This window comes from Chrysochloris asiatica, unplaced genomic scaffold (genome assembly GCF_000296735.1).
Source record: "Chrysochloris asiatica unplaced genomic scaffold, ChrAsi1.0 scaffold00234, whole genome shotgun sequence".
Classification (NCBI taxonomy): domain Eukaryota; kingdom Metazoa; phylum Chordata; class Mammalia; order Afrosoricida; family Chrysochloridae; genus Chrysochloris; species Chrysochloris asiatica.
The window spans coordinates 2,198,934-2,213,672 of NW_006408752.1; the positions used below are offsets into that span (position 1 = coordinate 2,198,934).

The 14,739-nt window shown below is 40.8% G+C and overlaps 1 protein-coding gene across 1 annotated transcript in view; it reads right to left on the reverse strand.

Moving 5' to 3' along the window:
• AGGF1 (angiogenic factor with G patch and FHA domains 1) overlaps positions 1-9,547 on the reverse strand; it is a 53,650-nt gene extending 44,103 nt beyond the window's left edge. Inside the window, exons 1-3 of the mRNA XM_006873302.1 lie at positions 9,332-9,547; positions 5,575-5,677; positions 1,189-1,388 (exon numbers count right to left, since the gene is read on the reverse strand). Of these exons, the coding sequence (XP_006873364.1) occupies positions 1,189-1,388; positions 5,575-5,677; positions 9,332-9,547 (519 nt within the window). The remainder of the gene's footprint in view (positions 1-1,188; positions 1,389-5,574; positions 5,678-9,331) is intronic.
• Between the last annotated feature and the right edge of the window lie 5,192 nt (positions 9,548-14,739).

The window sequence follows — 14,739 nt, forward strand, 5'->3', positions numbered from 1 at the left end:
TATGCTCCATAGCGTAGTGATTACGAATCGGGCTGTGAACCGAAAGGTCACCAGTTCGAAACTACCAGCTGTTCCGCGGGAGAAAGATGAGGCGTTCTGCTCCCGTAAAGATTTCCAGCCTCGGAAACCCTGTACAGGGTCGCTATGAGTCGGAATCGACTCCACGGCAATTTACAACAACAATATGCTCCTAAGATTTGATTAAAATAACATGGAGATGGGGAAAATGAATGGGAATATCAATTAAAGAAAGTTGAGTTAATTAGCATAGATGTGGGTTCACTATACTATTTATTCTACTTTGGTATATGCTTAAAATTGTCCACAATCAGAGTTCCTTTGGAATGTAACATCACCATAACAGACATCTACTACCGACTGCAGTTAACAATTCACAGATTCTGAAGGAAAAACAATGAACATAGATATTATCAATAAAAAAATACATTACTGATGCTAAGTGCCGTGGAGTCCATTCTGACCCATAGCGACCCCGTATCGGTCTCTACGGAACAACTGGTAGATTTAAAACAAAGACCTTGCAGGCAGCAGGTCTACCGTTTATCCTACAGAGCCACACCAGGACTTAAATAACAAACAAATTTGTCTATTTTAAGATTTCATTTTACTTCTAGGCAAAAGTACTCATCGTCTTTGGCCACTTATCCAAAGTTCTTTTGCTAATTTGAAGTCAAAATGTCTTATGTACACATTTTTTTGTTGTAGTTTATGTATATCATATGCAGTTTTGAAACAAAACAGAGAAGGAAAACAATTATATATATGAACATGTTCTAGTCTTTGTTTCTCAAAGACTGTAATATTCTTATATGGGAGCACGGTGGCTCTGTACACTGAGCACTAGACTGCAAACCACAAGGCTAATGGTTTGAGCCCACCAGCTATTCTGGAGAAGGATGAGGCTTTCTGTTCCAGCAAAGATTTACAGCCTAAGAAATCCTATATCGGGTCACTATGAATAGGAACCAACTCGACAGCACTTAACAACAACAAAGTATATATATGAGTGTTTAAAATCCTTATATGTATGTTCTGATATACCAAAGTCTATTTTCCTATATAATAAAAACAACTAAGAAGGACAAAAGTAATCTTTTTCTACATAATAGAACCAACAAAAGACAAGTAGTTAGGCATCAGTAGTTTCATGTTTTAATACTTTATTACCTGTGAATTGGCGACGAAATGGTCTTCTTGTCTACCTTCAACCTTTTCTGTTATATTAGTGCCAGTGTAAGCATCATTTTCTATTTGTGACTGGTCTTTAGAATTGAAAGAAGCTTCAGTATCCTGACTTTGTTGAACTGAGAACTCAGTTGTTTTATTTAGAAGACTAACATCCTTATAGTATGTTTGATAATAATAATCTGTAGCAAAGACAAAGTAATATTACATTAGAATACTTTATAAATATGGAATTAATTTTTAAAACTTTCGACTAAACACAAAACAACACAAACTTCAAATATATCAGGATTTGGTGTGGCATTGGAGGATCAGCACTGGACTCAGAAACACAGGTAGGCAGGTCAAGCCATCAGCTGCTCCTCAGAAACCCTATACCAGGCCGCTATGAGTCGGAACCAACTTGACAGCACTTAACAACAATAAAACACTTTAAAAGATTAAAACTGGTGGTACAGATAAATCTGCAGAAATATGTATTGTTGATTGTAACATCACTGTGTTCACTATCCAAGTTCAATTTTTTTTTTTTTAAATCTGCAATGCTCTAAATCTTCTAACCACATGCCTTAATATTGCTACATATCAACTTGAAATAAAGGTATCGGGATCGATTCTTCTCTCAAATTTCTTTCATAATGCTTACACTTTTAAAAGAATACATAAAACTGCACAGCCATCTATCTAATGTTAGCTGTGTCCTGATTAAAGCATGGCAAAACTTCCTAGGAAAAGATCACTTCTTGTGACCCATGTTTATTTGAACTCAATAAGTCACTGATAACCTTACACAAAACAGAGCACTGCCTGATCCTGCGCCATTCTCACAATCATTGTTAAGCTTGAATCCACTGCTGCTGTCACTGTGCCAAACCATCTTGCTGGGGGTGGTGGTGATGTTTTCCTTTTAGCTGATCCTCCACTTTTATAGGGCCTGTTCTCTCCTGAAAACAAGTCTGAAATATGGAAGGCAAAGTTTCACCATTCTGGCTTTTTTAAGGAGCATTCTGGTTATACTTCTTCCAACACAGATTTTTTTGTTCTTCTGGCAGTCCATGGTTCTTTGAATATTCTCCTCCAACACCAAAATTTAAATGCATCACTTCTACTGTCTTCCTTATTCACTGTCAACTTTCACATGAAAATATCATGGCTAGGGTTAGGCTCACCTTAGTCCTCAAACTGACATCTTATGCATCAGATGTGCCTATGCGATACGTTGTTTGATTTCTTAACTGCTGCTTCTAGGAGTGTTGATAGTGGATCCAAGCAAAATGAAATCTTTTTGACTTCAATCTTTTCTCCATTTAGCATGTTAATTGTTTTCTTTACATTGAAGTAACCCATACTGAAGGCTGTGGTCTTTGATTTTCATCATTACTTTAAGTTCTCTTAGTTTTCAGCAAGGAAGGTTGTATTATCTGCACATCTCAGGTTATTAATGAGTTTTCCTCTAATCCTGATGCCACGCTCTTCTTCATATAATCCAGCTTCTTGGATTATTTGCTCAACATACAGACTAAGTATGCTGAAAGAATACAATCCTGGCATACATCTTTCCTGATTTTAAACCATTCAATGTCCCCTTATTGTTAGAACAACTGCTCCTTCATCTATGTACAGGTTCCTCATCAGCACAATTAGGTGTTTTTTGAAATGTTATTCATAGCTTGTCATGATCCATACAGCCAAAAGCCTCTGCATAATCAGTCAATAAAGCACAAGCAAACATCTTCCTGGTATTTTCTGCTTTCAGTCAAGATCCACCAATGTCAGCAACGAGATCCATTCCATGTTCTTATCTGACTCCAGCTTGAACCTCTGACAGTTCCCTGCCAATGTATTGCTGCAGCCATTTTTGAATTATCTTTAGTAAACTTCTACTTGAATGTGATAGTATATTATTCGATGGTTTCTGCATTCCTTTGAGTCACCTGTCTTTGGATGGGCACAAATACAGATCTCTTCCAATCAGTTGGCCAGAGAGTTGTCTTCCAGTTTTTTGACATAGATGAGTGAGCACTTCCAGTTCTTTCCCAACGCCTTCAGTGCACCTTGGACTTCCTCCTTCAGTATCATTGGCTCTTGATCATATGCTACCTCTTGAAATGGTTGAACATTGACCAGTTCTTTTTGGTATAGTGACTCTATTCTTTGCATCCTTTTGATGCTTTCTGCGTCATTCAATAATTTGCCCAGAGAATCCTTCAGTATTTCAAGTCAAGGCTTGAATTTTTTCTTCAGTTCTTTCAACTTGAGAAATGCTGAGAGTGTTCTTTCCTTTTGGTTTTCTAGCTCCATATCACTTTACATTTCATTATATTTGACTTTGTCTTCTTGAGCTGCTCTTTGAAATTTTCTGTTCAGCTCTTTTACTTCCTATCTTCTCCATTTGTTTTAGCATTATTACACTGGAGAGCAAATTGCAGAGTTTTACAACATCCATTTTGGTATTGATTTTTTTAATGACCTTTGCTTTCTTCATGTTCAATGTTAATGTCATTACATAATTCTGGTCTTCAGTCTTTAGTGTCTAATGCAATAAATCTGTTCTTCAGATGATTTCTAAATTCAGGTGTGATATGTCTAAGGTCAAATTTTGGCTCTCGAGGACTTGTTTTCATTTTCATCAGTTCAACCTGAACTTATATAAGTTGATGGTGTGTTCCACAGTCAGCCCCTGGCCTGGCTTTGGCTGATGATACAGGCTTTCCCACTGTTTTCTTCCATAGACGCAGTCAATTTGATTTCTGTATATTCCATGTGGTGAGGTCCATGTGTATGGTCATCTTTTATGTTATTTAAAAAGGTATTTACAATGAAGAACTCATTGATCTTGCAAAATTCTATCACTTGATCTCTAGTATCACTTCTATCACAAAGTCCACTACTGATCCTTCCTCTTTGTTTCCAATCTTTGCATTCCATTTACCAGTAATTATCAATACATCTTGATTGCATGCTTGATCAATTTCAGATTGAGGAAGTCAGTAGAATTCTTCTCTTTCATCATCACTGGCTTAGTGGTTGGTGCGATTGTAGGCGTATGGTTATTATCCTATCACAAACAGCATTATACTGCGAGATTGATGTTGAAATTTTTTTTTATGATTAACATAATGTCATTCCTCTTCAATTTGTCATTCCTGGCATACTACATCATATTATTGTCAAGATTCAAATGACAAATACCAGTCCATTCCAACTCACTAATGCCTAAGATTTCGATGTTTATACGTTCCATCTCATGTTTGACAACTTCCAGTTTGCCTATATTCATACTTTTTGCATTTCATATTCTAATTATTAATGGATGTTTACATCTGGTTTTGTCATTTTGAGTTTTGTCCCATTAGCAAATGAAGGTTCCAAAAGCTTTACTACATTCACATCATCATGGTCAACTCTACTTTGAAGAGGCAGCTCTTTCCCAGTTGTATCTGAGTGCTTTCCATCCTGAGGGTCACATCTTCCAACATTATCTCTGACAATATTTTGGTGCTCTTCATCATGTCTCAATATTCAATATACCTGTGCTATTGAACAGGGTTCCACTCTTATTTATAAGGTTGTCTTCAGTGGCTAATAATTCAGAAGTAGTCCACCTCTTCTCCTTTCTAGTCTGTCAGCTCAACTGAAACCTGTCACTGTGGGTGTACCTGCTGGTATATAAAATACCAGTAGCATAGTTTCCAACATCATAATAGCAGGCAAGCCACCAAAGTACGACTAGTGGTAGAACTCAGTAAGTTATCCTGCCTCATTATCAATGAGGAGGCCACCTTGGTGTGCCCACCGTTCCCATAAAGGCATAACACACTGGCAATAAACATAATGATAAGTGGGATGCATCAATAAGAAAAATGTGCCAACGGTCACAGGAGGGCCATATGTGGGCAGATGGCTCAGCCACACCTATTAATGCAAGGCAAAAACTATTCACAAAGTACAATTAAAAGGACATTAGCAACATTCTACATCTATAGGAATGACAACACTTTCTACTTTTTCCAACCAAAGAGCAGATTTTCTCAAAATTCTAAATCAGATGGAGAAGAGTCAGCAGTATAATAGTACTTGTATTTATCTACATCTTTATTTAAAATTTAAAGAGAACTCTACATTAGCAGCATTTAAATTTAATATTATGACTTTCTCATTAATAGCTGAATAGCTGAGCTTGAAGGAGCTCTGGTAGCATAGTGGTTACGAATTAGGCTGTTAATCTCACAGTCAGCAGTTTGAAACTACCAGCTGTTCTGCGGAAGAAAGATGAGGCTTTCTGCTCCCGTAAAGATTTACAGCCTCTGAAACCCTGTACAGGGTCGCTATGAGTCGGAACCGACACCATGGCACATAACAACAAACCTGAGCTTGACCAAGGAGTGTGGTTCTCCGTTTGTACTTCTACATCAAACTTTTTATTATCTTCACTTCTTCCACAATGAAGAATTTTACTGAGCTCTTCCACCTGAAAGAAAGTAAGGTTTTAGGAAAACAAATTATACACCAATCTAATAAACAAACCCATAAAGCTTTCTGCTCCCAAAGATTTACTGCCTCAGAAACAGGGTTGCTATGAGTTGGGATCAACTCCACAGCACATACCAGCCAACGAATCATACCAATTTAAATGCACCATTCTCCTGAAACTACAGTATAAGTGATTACTGTTACTAGTAATAGCTTTAGAGAACTATCAAACTAGCTTCCTTTTCACAAAAACAAAAATATTTTACATTTAGTACAGAGTTGTTTTTTAAACTCACTTACTAAACCACTCTACCAAAATATCATGGATAATGAAACTTTGGAAATAGGACTCTTCATAACAAAAAGAATGTGATTATGTACAAATATTTTAAAAATCTACAGTTCTCCCTAGAGAATTAAACAAGTAAAACTATATAAATTTCAATCCATACTGAGATAAATTCCCTATTGTCTATAAAATTATTCACTGAAAATAAATTTATGGCACTTAGATATTTTAATGTACGTTTTCCTTTGAATAGCAGTCATGCTTAACTAGAGCAGAAGGGAACAGGGTAACTGCTTCCGAGGGGAATCTGTTCTCTATGTGCCTCATGCATTGATTACTTCTGAAAGGAGGCTATCTATGCCAGAGGAAGAGCGAGGAGCTGCCTCAATCACTACACTTCAGTCTGACAGGGTCTCAATGTGACATATTGTCTAGCACTCAAGTAGTAGCATGAAACTAATAGCAACAAAAGCATTAAACTATTTCTTTAATAAAGCATAAAGCTTAAAAGGAAAAAAAGGTGATCAAACAGGTTATCTGAGCACTTTATGAGTTCCTACATCCTGTACAACTCCAGGGCTGGGATTAGGTTGAGGCAAGCAAACCTAGTGCTTCAAATAGAAGGCATTCACTCTCAGATTGTCTTAATCTTCATCTACAGATGAAAACTCCTAAGAGCGTTATGGGTCACGAATCAACTCAATGGCACTTTTTCACAAACTTTTTACTCCAAAGTTTGTACATACTGTGCTTTACTACTAGTTCATTCTCAATTCTCAGGCTACCTTTTTACTGCTCCAAATAAACAAAATCCAGTAAATTTGGCTGATACTCAACAACAAAACTCTACCCTGTCCACTACACTGAGGAGTGAACCCATTGTCATCTAGGTAACTCTGACTCATAGTGAAATGACAGGACAGAGTAGAGCTGTCCACAGGGTCCCCGCGATTAGATCTTCAAAGGAGCAGGCAGCCTCATCTTTTTCCCTTGGAGTACTGATGGGTTTGAACCGCTGACCTTGTGGGTAACAGTCCAACGCCTAATGCACAGCACCATCAGGGCTCTCTGTTTGTTAAGTGCCCTCAAGTCAGTTCTAACAGCAACCCTGGATAAGGTTTCCAAGGAATGGCTGGTGCTTATCCTACAGCACCACACTAAGACCCTATAGAAGAGTTGAAAACAAACAAAAAAACACTGCCATCCAATCAATCCAGACTCATAATGATCCTCCATAGGGTTTCTGATCTGCCAATGTTTATAGGAGCAGACAGCATCATCATTCTTCACAGAGCAGCTGGTGCATTTGAAGTGCTGACCTCGCAATTAGTAGTTCAGTGCTTATTCTACATCACCACCAGGGCTCCTTTTAGAAGAGTGGTTCCACCTATCCTGGGCAGGATTTCAGAAGCTGTGAATCTCTACAGGAGCAGATAGCCTCTTATTTCTCCTGCGGAGGTACTGGTGGATTCAAACTGCTGACCTTTTGGTGGTAGTCCAACTCGGAACCTACTACATGATGTTGCTAAGTGCCATTAAGTTGGTTCTGACCCACAGAAACCCTGAATAGGGTTTCCGAGGAGCAGCTGGTGGGTTTGAACTGCCACCTTGTTGTTCTCAGTCCAGTGCTGATCCTAAGGCAGAAATAAAATGCAAAGTGAAGACTTCCTATGCATTTCAAACTTTCATATTAAATAGCTATCAAATTAACACAACCAAAATGCTGGCTCTTCAGAGATTAGTAAAAGTGTTTTCTTTCAGACTCTAAGGTCACTGCAGAAGCAGGGGGCTCCATCGATGTGCACTGACTGGACTGTGAACCACAAGAGCAGCGGGTTGAGCCCCCCAGCTGCTCCACGTGAGAATGAGGCTTTCAGCTGTTAAGATTCAAAGCCTCAAAAACCCTATACAGGGTGGTCACTATGAGTCATAAGAGACCCAACAATGGGTTTGGGGTTATAGCAGGCAGTATTTCAACAATCTAAAATTATAAAACGGTTTTTGTTTTGTTTTTAAAGTTTGTACCCCTCCGCTCACAATTAATTTTACAATTTGTCTTTTTCTTGCTAAGTCCTGACTAGTTCTTGTAGATGTTCAGCTTAAAAAAACAAAGCCGCTGCAGAATACGGGTCTAAGAACGTGAATACATTTTGTACGTGGATTCTAACTCACATTAACCCTATCAGACAGTAAAAGTGCCGCGGAGGGATTCCAAGGCTGTAAAGCTTTTCAGAAGCCTCAAGCCACAAGATCTGGCTAGAAGGTTCACATGGCTGACTTTTGGTTAGAAGTCACTACATAACCCGGGCTCCTTATGAAGACTAGATGTTGTTGTTTGTTGTTAAGTGCCGCTGAGTCAATTTCAACTCATAGTGACCCTGTAGAGAGGCTATGGTGAGTCTGAATTGCCCACCTTGTAGTTCAAACCGACTTTGAAATCCAGCACTGCTTTATTCCACAGTGCAACACCAGGACTCCATGAAAGGCTAAATAACAATTAAAACGAATATTTATGTGCAAAAGATAAAAGTCCAGAGTGTAGAAATGTCCAAAAAATCCTCCACGTGGAAAATGATCTACTTAACGGTTTACAGAAAAGACATTTAAAATATTTGCAAAGTTGGTTTGAGACTCAAGGTCGGCGGTTCAAGCTCACCGCTCCTCCTCAGAAACCCTACACAGGGTCGCTATGGGTCGGAACTGACTCGATGGCACTTCACAACTGTACCTTTGAAAACAAAATAAACCACTTAAGGAGTCCAAAGAAGGCAGCTGACGTCTTCCCTACTTCCAACAAAAAACCGCAAGAAGATAAACACCCAGAATGAAGTCCCTTACACTTGTATAGTTTTAAAGTCTATGTAACGGTTTCACACTCAATCTGATTTAAACGTCACAAGTGTGTGCTGCTATTATCCCCCATTTTCTGATGGGCAACTGAGACTGTGCATCATTCACATCACACCATCAGGTGAGAGCCAGAGGTGGGCTTCGGAGCTATGTCCGGAGCTTAAACAAACTAAAACATGATCTCGAATAGTATATATTGAAAACGGACCTACTGTCAAAGGGATGTTACAGGTAAGAACGAGCTCCATCGAACCAAATATTTAAGTTCAATGCACACCAGCCGTAACCACTACTCAATTAAAAATCGAGAAACCCAAATTTTTAATTTGGTTTGCTCCCACAGTTACCGCATTGAGTTGTTTTTCGTAGCTGTTGTTTTGGGTTTTTTGAACAAACGATTTCTAATACTTTATAAAGTAGCTCTGCACTCGTGCCCCGAGCGGGGGCTAGTCGGCGGCTTGGAAGGCCAGGCCCCAGGCTGCCTGGGGCGCGGGCTGGAGGCGGAGCGCGCACCTGAGTGCGGAGCTCCTGGTTGTTGCTCTCGGCGCTTTGGTACAGCTGCTCCGTGTGGTGCAAGAGCCTCTCGATCTCTTGCACCTGCCGCTTGCAGCTCCGCAGTTCGCGTTCTAACTTCTCCACCTTCCGCCGCAGCTGGGCCAGCTCGGGCTCCGGGGAGGTAGGCGGCGACGACGAGGGCGACGGCGGCTGGGACGGCACCTCGGAGGCCATGTGGTCCTGCGCGCAGGGGTCCACGGACGCAGAGGGGCTACGCTCAGGCAGAAGCAGGCGCCGGCGGGCCCAGAGGCCACGGGAGCGCGGGGGCAGCGAAAGGCCGCCTCACACCCGCCCGGCCGCGGCGGCCCCTGGCCATGACGACCTAAAGCTCGCTGCCTGTAGCCGAGGGCGGCAACGAGCAAGGGGACGCAGCCTAAGCTGCGAGCTGCAAAACCCAGAAACCCAAAACTTTATTGGCAACTACCTTCCCCAGTGACAGAGAAAGCAGGAGGAGCGTTTGGGTAGTGGGCGGGCCAGGGATGGAAGACCACACGCTCTTCTCGGGTGGCTCCTGTGCGGAACCGGAAACAGTGGCCACGCCGATGGGTGGGACTGAAACAGAAAAGGAAGCGACGGAAAGCGGGCAGAGTCTGATATTGCCCATGCGCACTTTCCGCAACTGCGCTTCCCGTGATGCAGTGAGGGCAGGGTTACCATTGAGCTGGAAAAGCCGAGAAGGCCTTGCTTTGGTCTCACTCTGTTGTACTTGCTATTCTGCATAGAGTTCATGCTCTAGCTCCCCATTTTACAGTGAGAACATTATAAAGCAGGATTCGATCCTAGTGTTCGTGACGCGCAACTTACTTATTCCACTGATTTCATGAATTTGTGTTGTGTTGTTAAGTGTCCTTATGTCGGTTCAATTCTGAGTGACCCTGTATAGGTTTTAAGAGGGGTAGCTGGTAGGTTTGAAGTGCTGACTTGGTGGTTGGTGGTGGTTGTTAAGTGCCGTCTAGGCGGTTCTGACCCATAGCGAACCGAACCGTATGCTTCCTAAGAGTGACTGCTGAGCTTGAATCGTCAACCTTGCAGTTCAAACCGCTTAGCAGTCTGGCGCATTAACCCCCAGCGCCACACCAAGACTACTTGTGGTTGGTAGTCCAGTGTTTATCCTATAGTGCTACACCAGGAATCCTTACCAAGAAAAACAAAGCAAATATATTAAGTCTGAATTGAGAAGATTATTCCTGGTGGGAAAATAAACAGCAGGATTTTGTGGAGGAAGCAAAAACCTCCAATTGAGTGCATTTTGTTACGTGTGTGTGCATGTGCGTGTATTTGCGTGAAGACTAGCATTGGTTCAACAGTCTTTTGTCATGGACTTTTCTTTCGCCAATACGTTGTTGTGGTTATGTGCCATGGAGTCGGTTCCGACTCATAGTGATCCTGCACAGGGTTTCCGAGGCTGTAAATCTTTAAGGGAGCAGAAAGCCTCATTTTTCTCCCTCAGAGCAGCTGGTAGTTTCGAACTGCTGACCCCGAGGATAGCAGCCTAATTCGTAACCACTACGCTAAATTATATTTAAACCTTGAATTCCAGACACTCAGTCAGAGACCATGCGTTTTTCTTACCCTGAACCTACAACGGAGTTTGTTACAGAGCTGGTGTCCTAAGTATTTTTTGAATACATCTAAACATAAGCATCCTTTTTGATGGCATGATTCAGTGCCCACTGTTTTCTGTTTTGCTCTGTATGGCCCACCAGCTCACAGATTGTAACAGGCACAAGCTCTCTAGATTATATATATCTTTATAACGGGCCCAAATAAGGTACCATCCGGATTCTACCCTAATACAAGATCATTCTCTAGTCATCAAAGGAAATTTAGTTAAACGACAAAGTATGTAACAGATGTACTGCAATAATATTCTCTTTTCCCTTAATTCATTATAGTCCATTCCATAAATGTATCCAGATCTTTTGTATAGAAGGTATCTATAAGACATTTCGTACACATCATCTGTAAGATACCTCTAAGAAAGGATTTCAGGTTTAAATAATTAATTAGAGACTGAATATTGTTTTCATTAGCTGCCATCAAGTTGGCACAAAACAATGCCTAGTCCTACACCATCCCGTGATGGTTGTGGATTGTCCCATCCATATTATCGTTACTGGCTGATTTCCGGAAGTGGAGCTCCAGGTCTTACTTCCTCGTCTGTTTTAGTCTGGAAGCTCTTCTTAAATCCTATTCAGAATCATTTGTTGTTGTTGTTGCTAACTGCCTACGAGTAGGTTCCAACCCATGGCGACCCTATACAGGGTTTCCAAGGAGCGACTGGTGAGTTTGAACCACTGGCCTTATGGTTCAAACAACTTTGCATTCCAATGCATTAACCCACAGCGCCACAATAGGACTCATAAACATAGCAACCCGAAAATCTCCATGGACATATGGGAGTAGAGAAACCCATCAGTGAACTATAATGACTCAATAAAGAATAAATTTATTAGCTGCTGTTGGAGGAGAATACTGAAAGTGTCATGGACTGCCAGAGCCTGAGCGTTCCTTGGAGGCCAGGATGGCCAAACTTTGTCTCTAATACTTCTAACACATTGTCAGGAGGGACCAGTTCCTGGAGAAGGATATCATGTTTGGTAGGGTGGAGGGTCAGAGAAAAAGAGGAAGACCCCCAGCAAGATGGATTGGCAAAGTAGTAGTATCAATGGGCTCAAGCGTAGCAACGATAGTGAGGTTGGCCCAGGATTGGGCAGTGTTTCATTCTGCTGTGCATACGGTCGCTATGAGTCGATACCGACTCAATGGCATCTAACAACAACAACAATACATTTTAAAAAGTTTCTGTTGGGCATTGTTCTTGCCTACTGTATGTACTAAATACCTCTTGTGGTATGTTGTCAAGCCAGTTCCAACTCATAGTGACCTGTACAGGGTTTCTGTAGGACTCTTGGTAGCCTACTGATTACATGTTGAGCTGTTAAACTCAAGGTCAGCAATTTGAATCCGCCAGCTTCTCCATAGGAGAAAGATGAGGCTTTTTTCTCCTGTAAAGATGCACAGCCTTGGAAACCCTATACAGGGTTGCTATGAATCAGAACAGACTTGATGGCACACAACCACCACCACCATAAGGTTTCTGAGAGCTACTGGTAGATTTGAACTGTCAACCTTTCATTTACTAGTCTAGCATTAATCCTTTAAAAATTGTTATTAGGTGCCATTGACTGGGTTCCAATATGTAGCAACCCCTGGTCTAACAAAACGAAACACTGCCTGGTCCTTCACCATTCTGTTTAAGTTCATTAATTCTGCCACTGTATTGATCCATCTTGTTGAGGCTATGAAAAATTTTATTAAATTACCCAGATCTTTTCACTCACTGTCTACCTAGCATGATGTCTTCCTCCAGAGAGTTTTGATAACATGTCCAAAGTATATAAGACAAAGTCTCCCTGTTATTGGATTTGAGAAGACCCCAGCCTTGTAATGTAATCAAGAATGACCAAGTTATCAGGCCTACTTTTTAACAATGGTTTTATAATATAATAACAAAAAGCACAAACAGCAACAGACAAATAGGACCTCAAAAAAATTCACAACTTTTGCTTATCAAAAGACATAACCAAAAGTGAAAAGATAAACTACAAACTGGGGGAATATCTTTAGAAAATATCCAGTAACCATAATGTATATAAAACTTCATCAGCAACAAAATGACAACCCAATCAAACAAAGGGCAAAGGACTTGAGTAGACATTTCAGCCAAGAGAACATTCAAAGGACAACCCAGCAAATGAAAAGATGCTTGGCATCATTACCCATCAGAGAAGCAAATCAGTCCACAATGACATCTCGTTTCGTTCCCACTAAGTAACTAAAATGGAGCTCTGGTAGTAGTGGTTACGAATCGGGCTGCTAACCTCAGGATCAGCAGTTCGAAACTACCAGCTGTTCCAAAGGAGAAAGATGAGGCTTTCTGCTCTTGTAAAGATTTACAGCCTCAAAAACCCTGTACAGGGTTGCTAAGAGTCAGAACCGACTCCATGGCACATAACAACAAGAAGTAACTAAATGGAGTCTTGGTGTAGTGCTGTAGGTTAATGCACTGAACTGAAAAGTTAGCTTGAACTATAAGGTCGGCAGTTAAAGCTCACCAGCCACTCCTTGGAAATCCTATACAGGGTCGCCATGGGTTGGAACCAACTCAACGACACTTAACAACAACAACAACAACAAGATAACTAAGGAGTCCTGATGTGGTGCTGTAGGATAAGCATTCACCTTCAAGGTCAGTTTGAACTGCAAGGTCGGCAGTTCAAATTCACCAGCTGCTCCTTGGAAATCCTTTACAGGGCTGCTATTCATTGGAACCAGCGCAGTGGCATTTAACAACAACAACACCATGCAAAGGAACATCATAGCTCTATAGGATAAGCAGTGTACTGAGACCCCACCAGTCACTCCTTGGTAGAAAGATGAGGCTTTTGCTTTAAAGATTTACAGTCTCAAACACTATACAGGGTTGCTATGAATTGGAACCAACTCAATGGCACAACAGCAAACTAGGTAAGATTTAAAAAAATTAAACTGGAAACTGGAACCCACGTCCTTTGTTGAATGGGGTGCAAAATGGTACAACTGTTGTGGGAAACAGTGCATGACAGGTTCCTAAAGAAATTAAAAATAGAACTACCATGTGAACCAGCAATTTCACACCTAAGTACACACCCAAAAGACTTTTAAAGTAGAAATTCAAAGAGACTTGTATACCAATGTTCATTGCAATTCTATTCACTATAGCCAAAGGGTAGAAACAACCTACATGCTCAACAACAAATCAATGCAAAAACAAAATGTAGCTCAAATATACAATGGAATGCTTATTAACCAGGAGGAGAAATGAAGTCTTGATACATGCTGCAGTATGGATGGAACTTGAAGACATTATGCTGAGCAAAATAAGACAATCCCCAAAGAACAGATATTGTATGATCTTACTTATATAAACAGTCATGAAATGCACATGAGACCCAAGTTTATTAGTGGGTATCAGGGGTGGAGGTGTGGAGGGGGAGCTGATGATGATGTGCTGCACTGATTAAAGGTAGGGCTGTTCCGTGGATTATTGTAATTGCTATTAAGTTACAGACCTGTAAAAAGTTGAATTGCCAAAATTTGTGAAACAGATAAATTTATAACAAAAACAAACAAAAAAGCTTCTGAGTACAATTAAAAAAAACTTTATGGGAATGACCAGGTTAGACAAGCAGAGTTTCACATAAACAAAGGATGTATAGAGAGGAACTATCTGGCCAGAGGTGATAACAAGGGCCTTGTTGTTGTTGATGTTGTCAGGTGCCATCGAGTCAGAACCAACTCATAGCGACCCCATGCACAGCAGA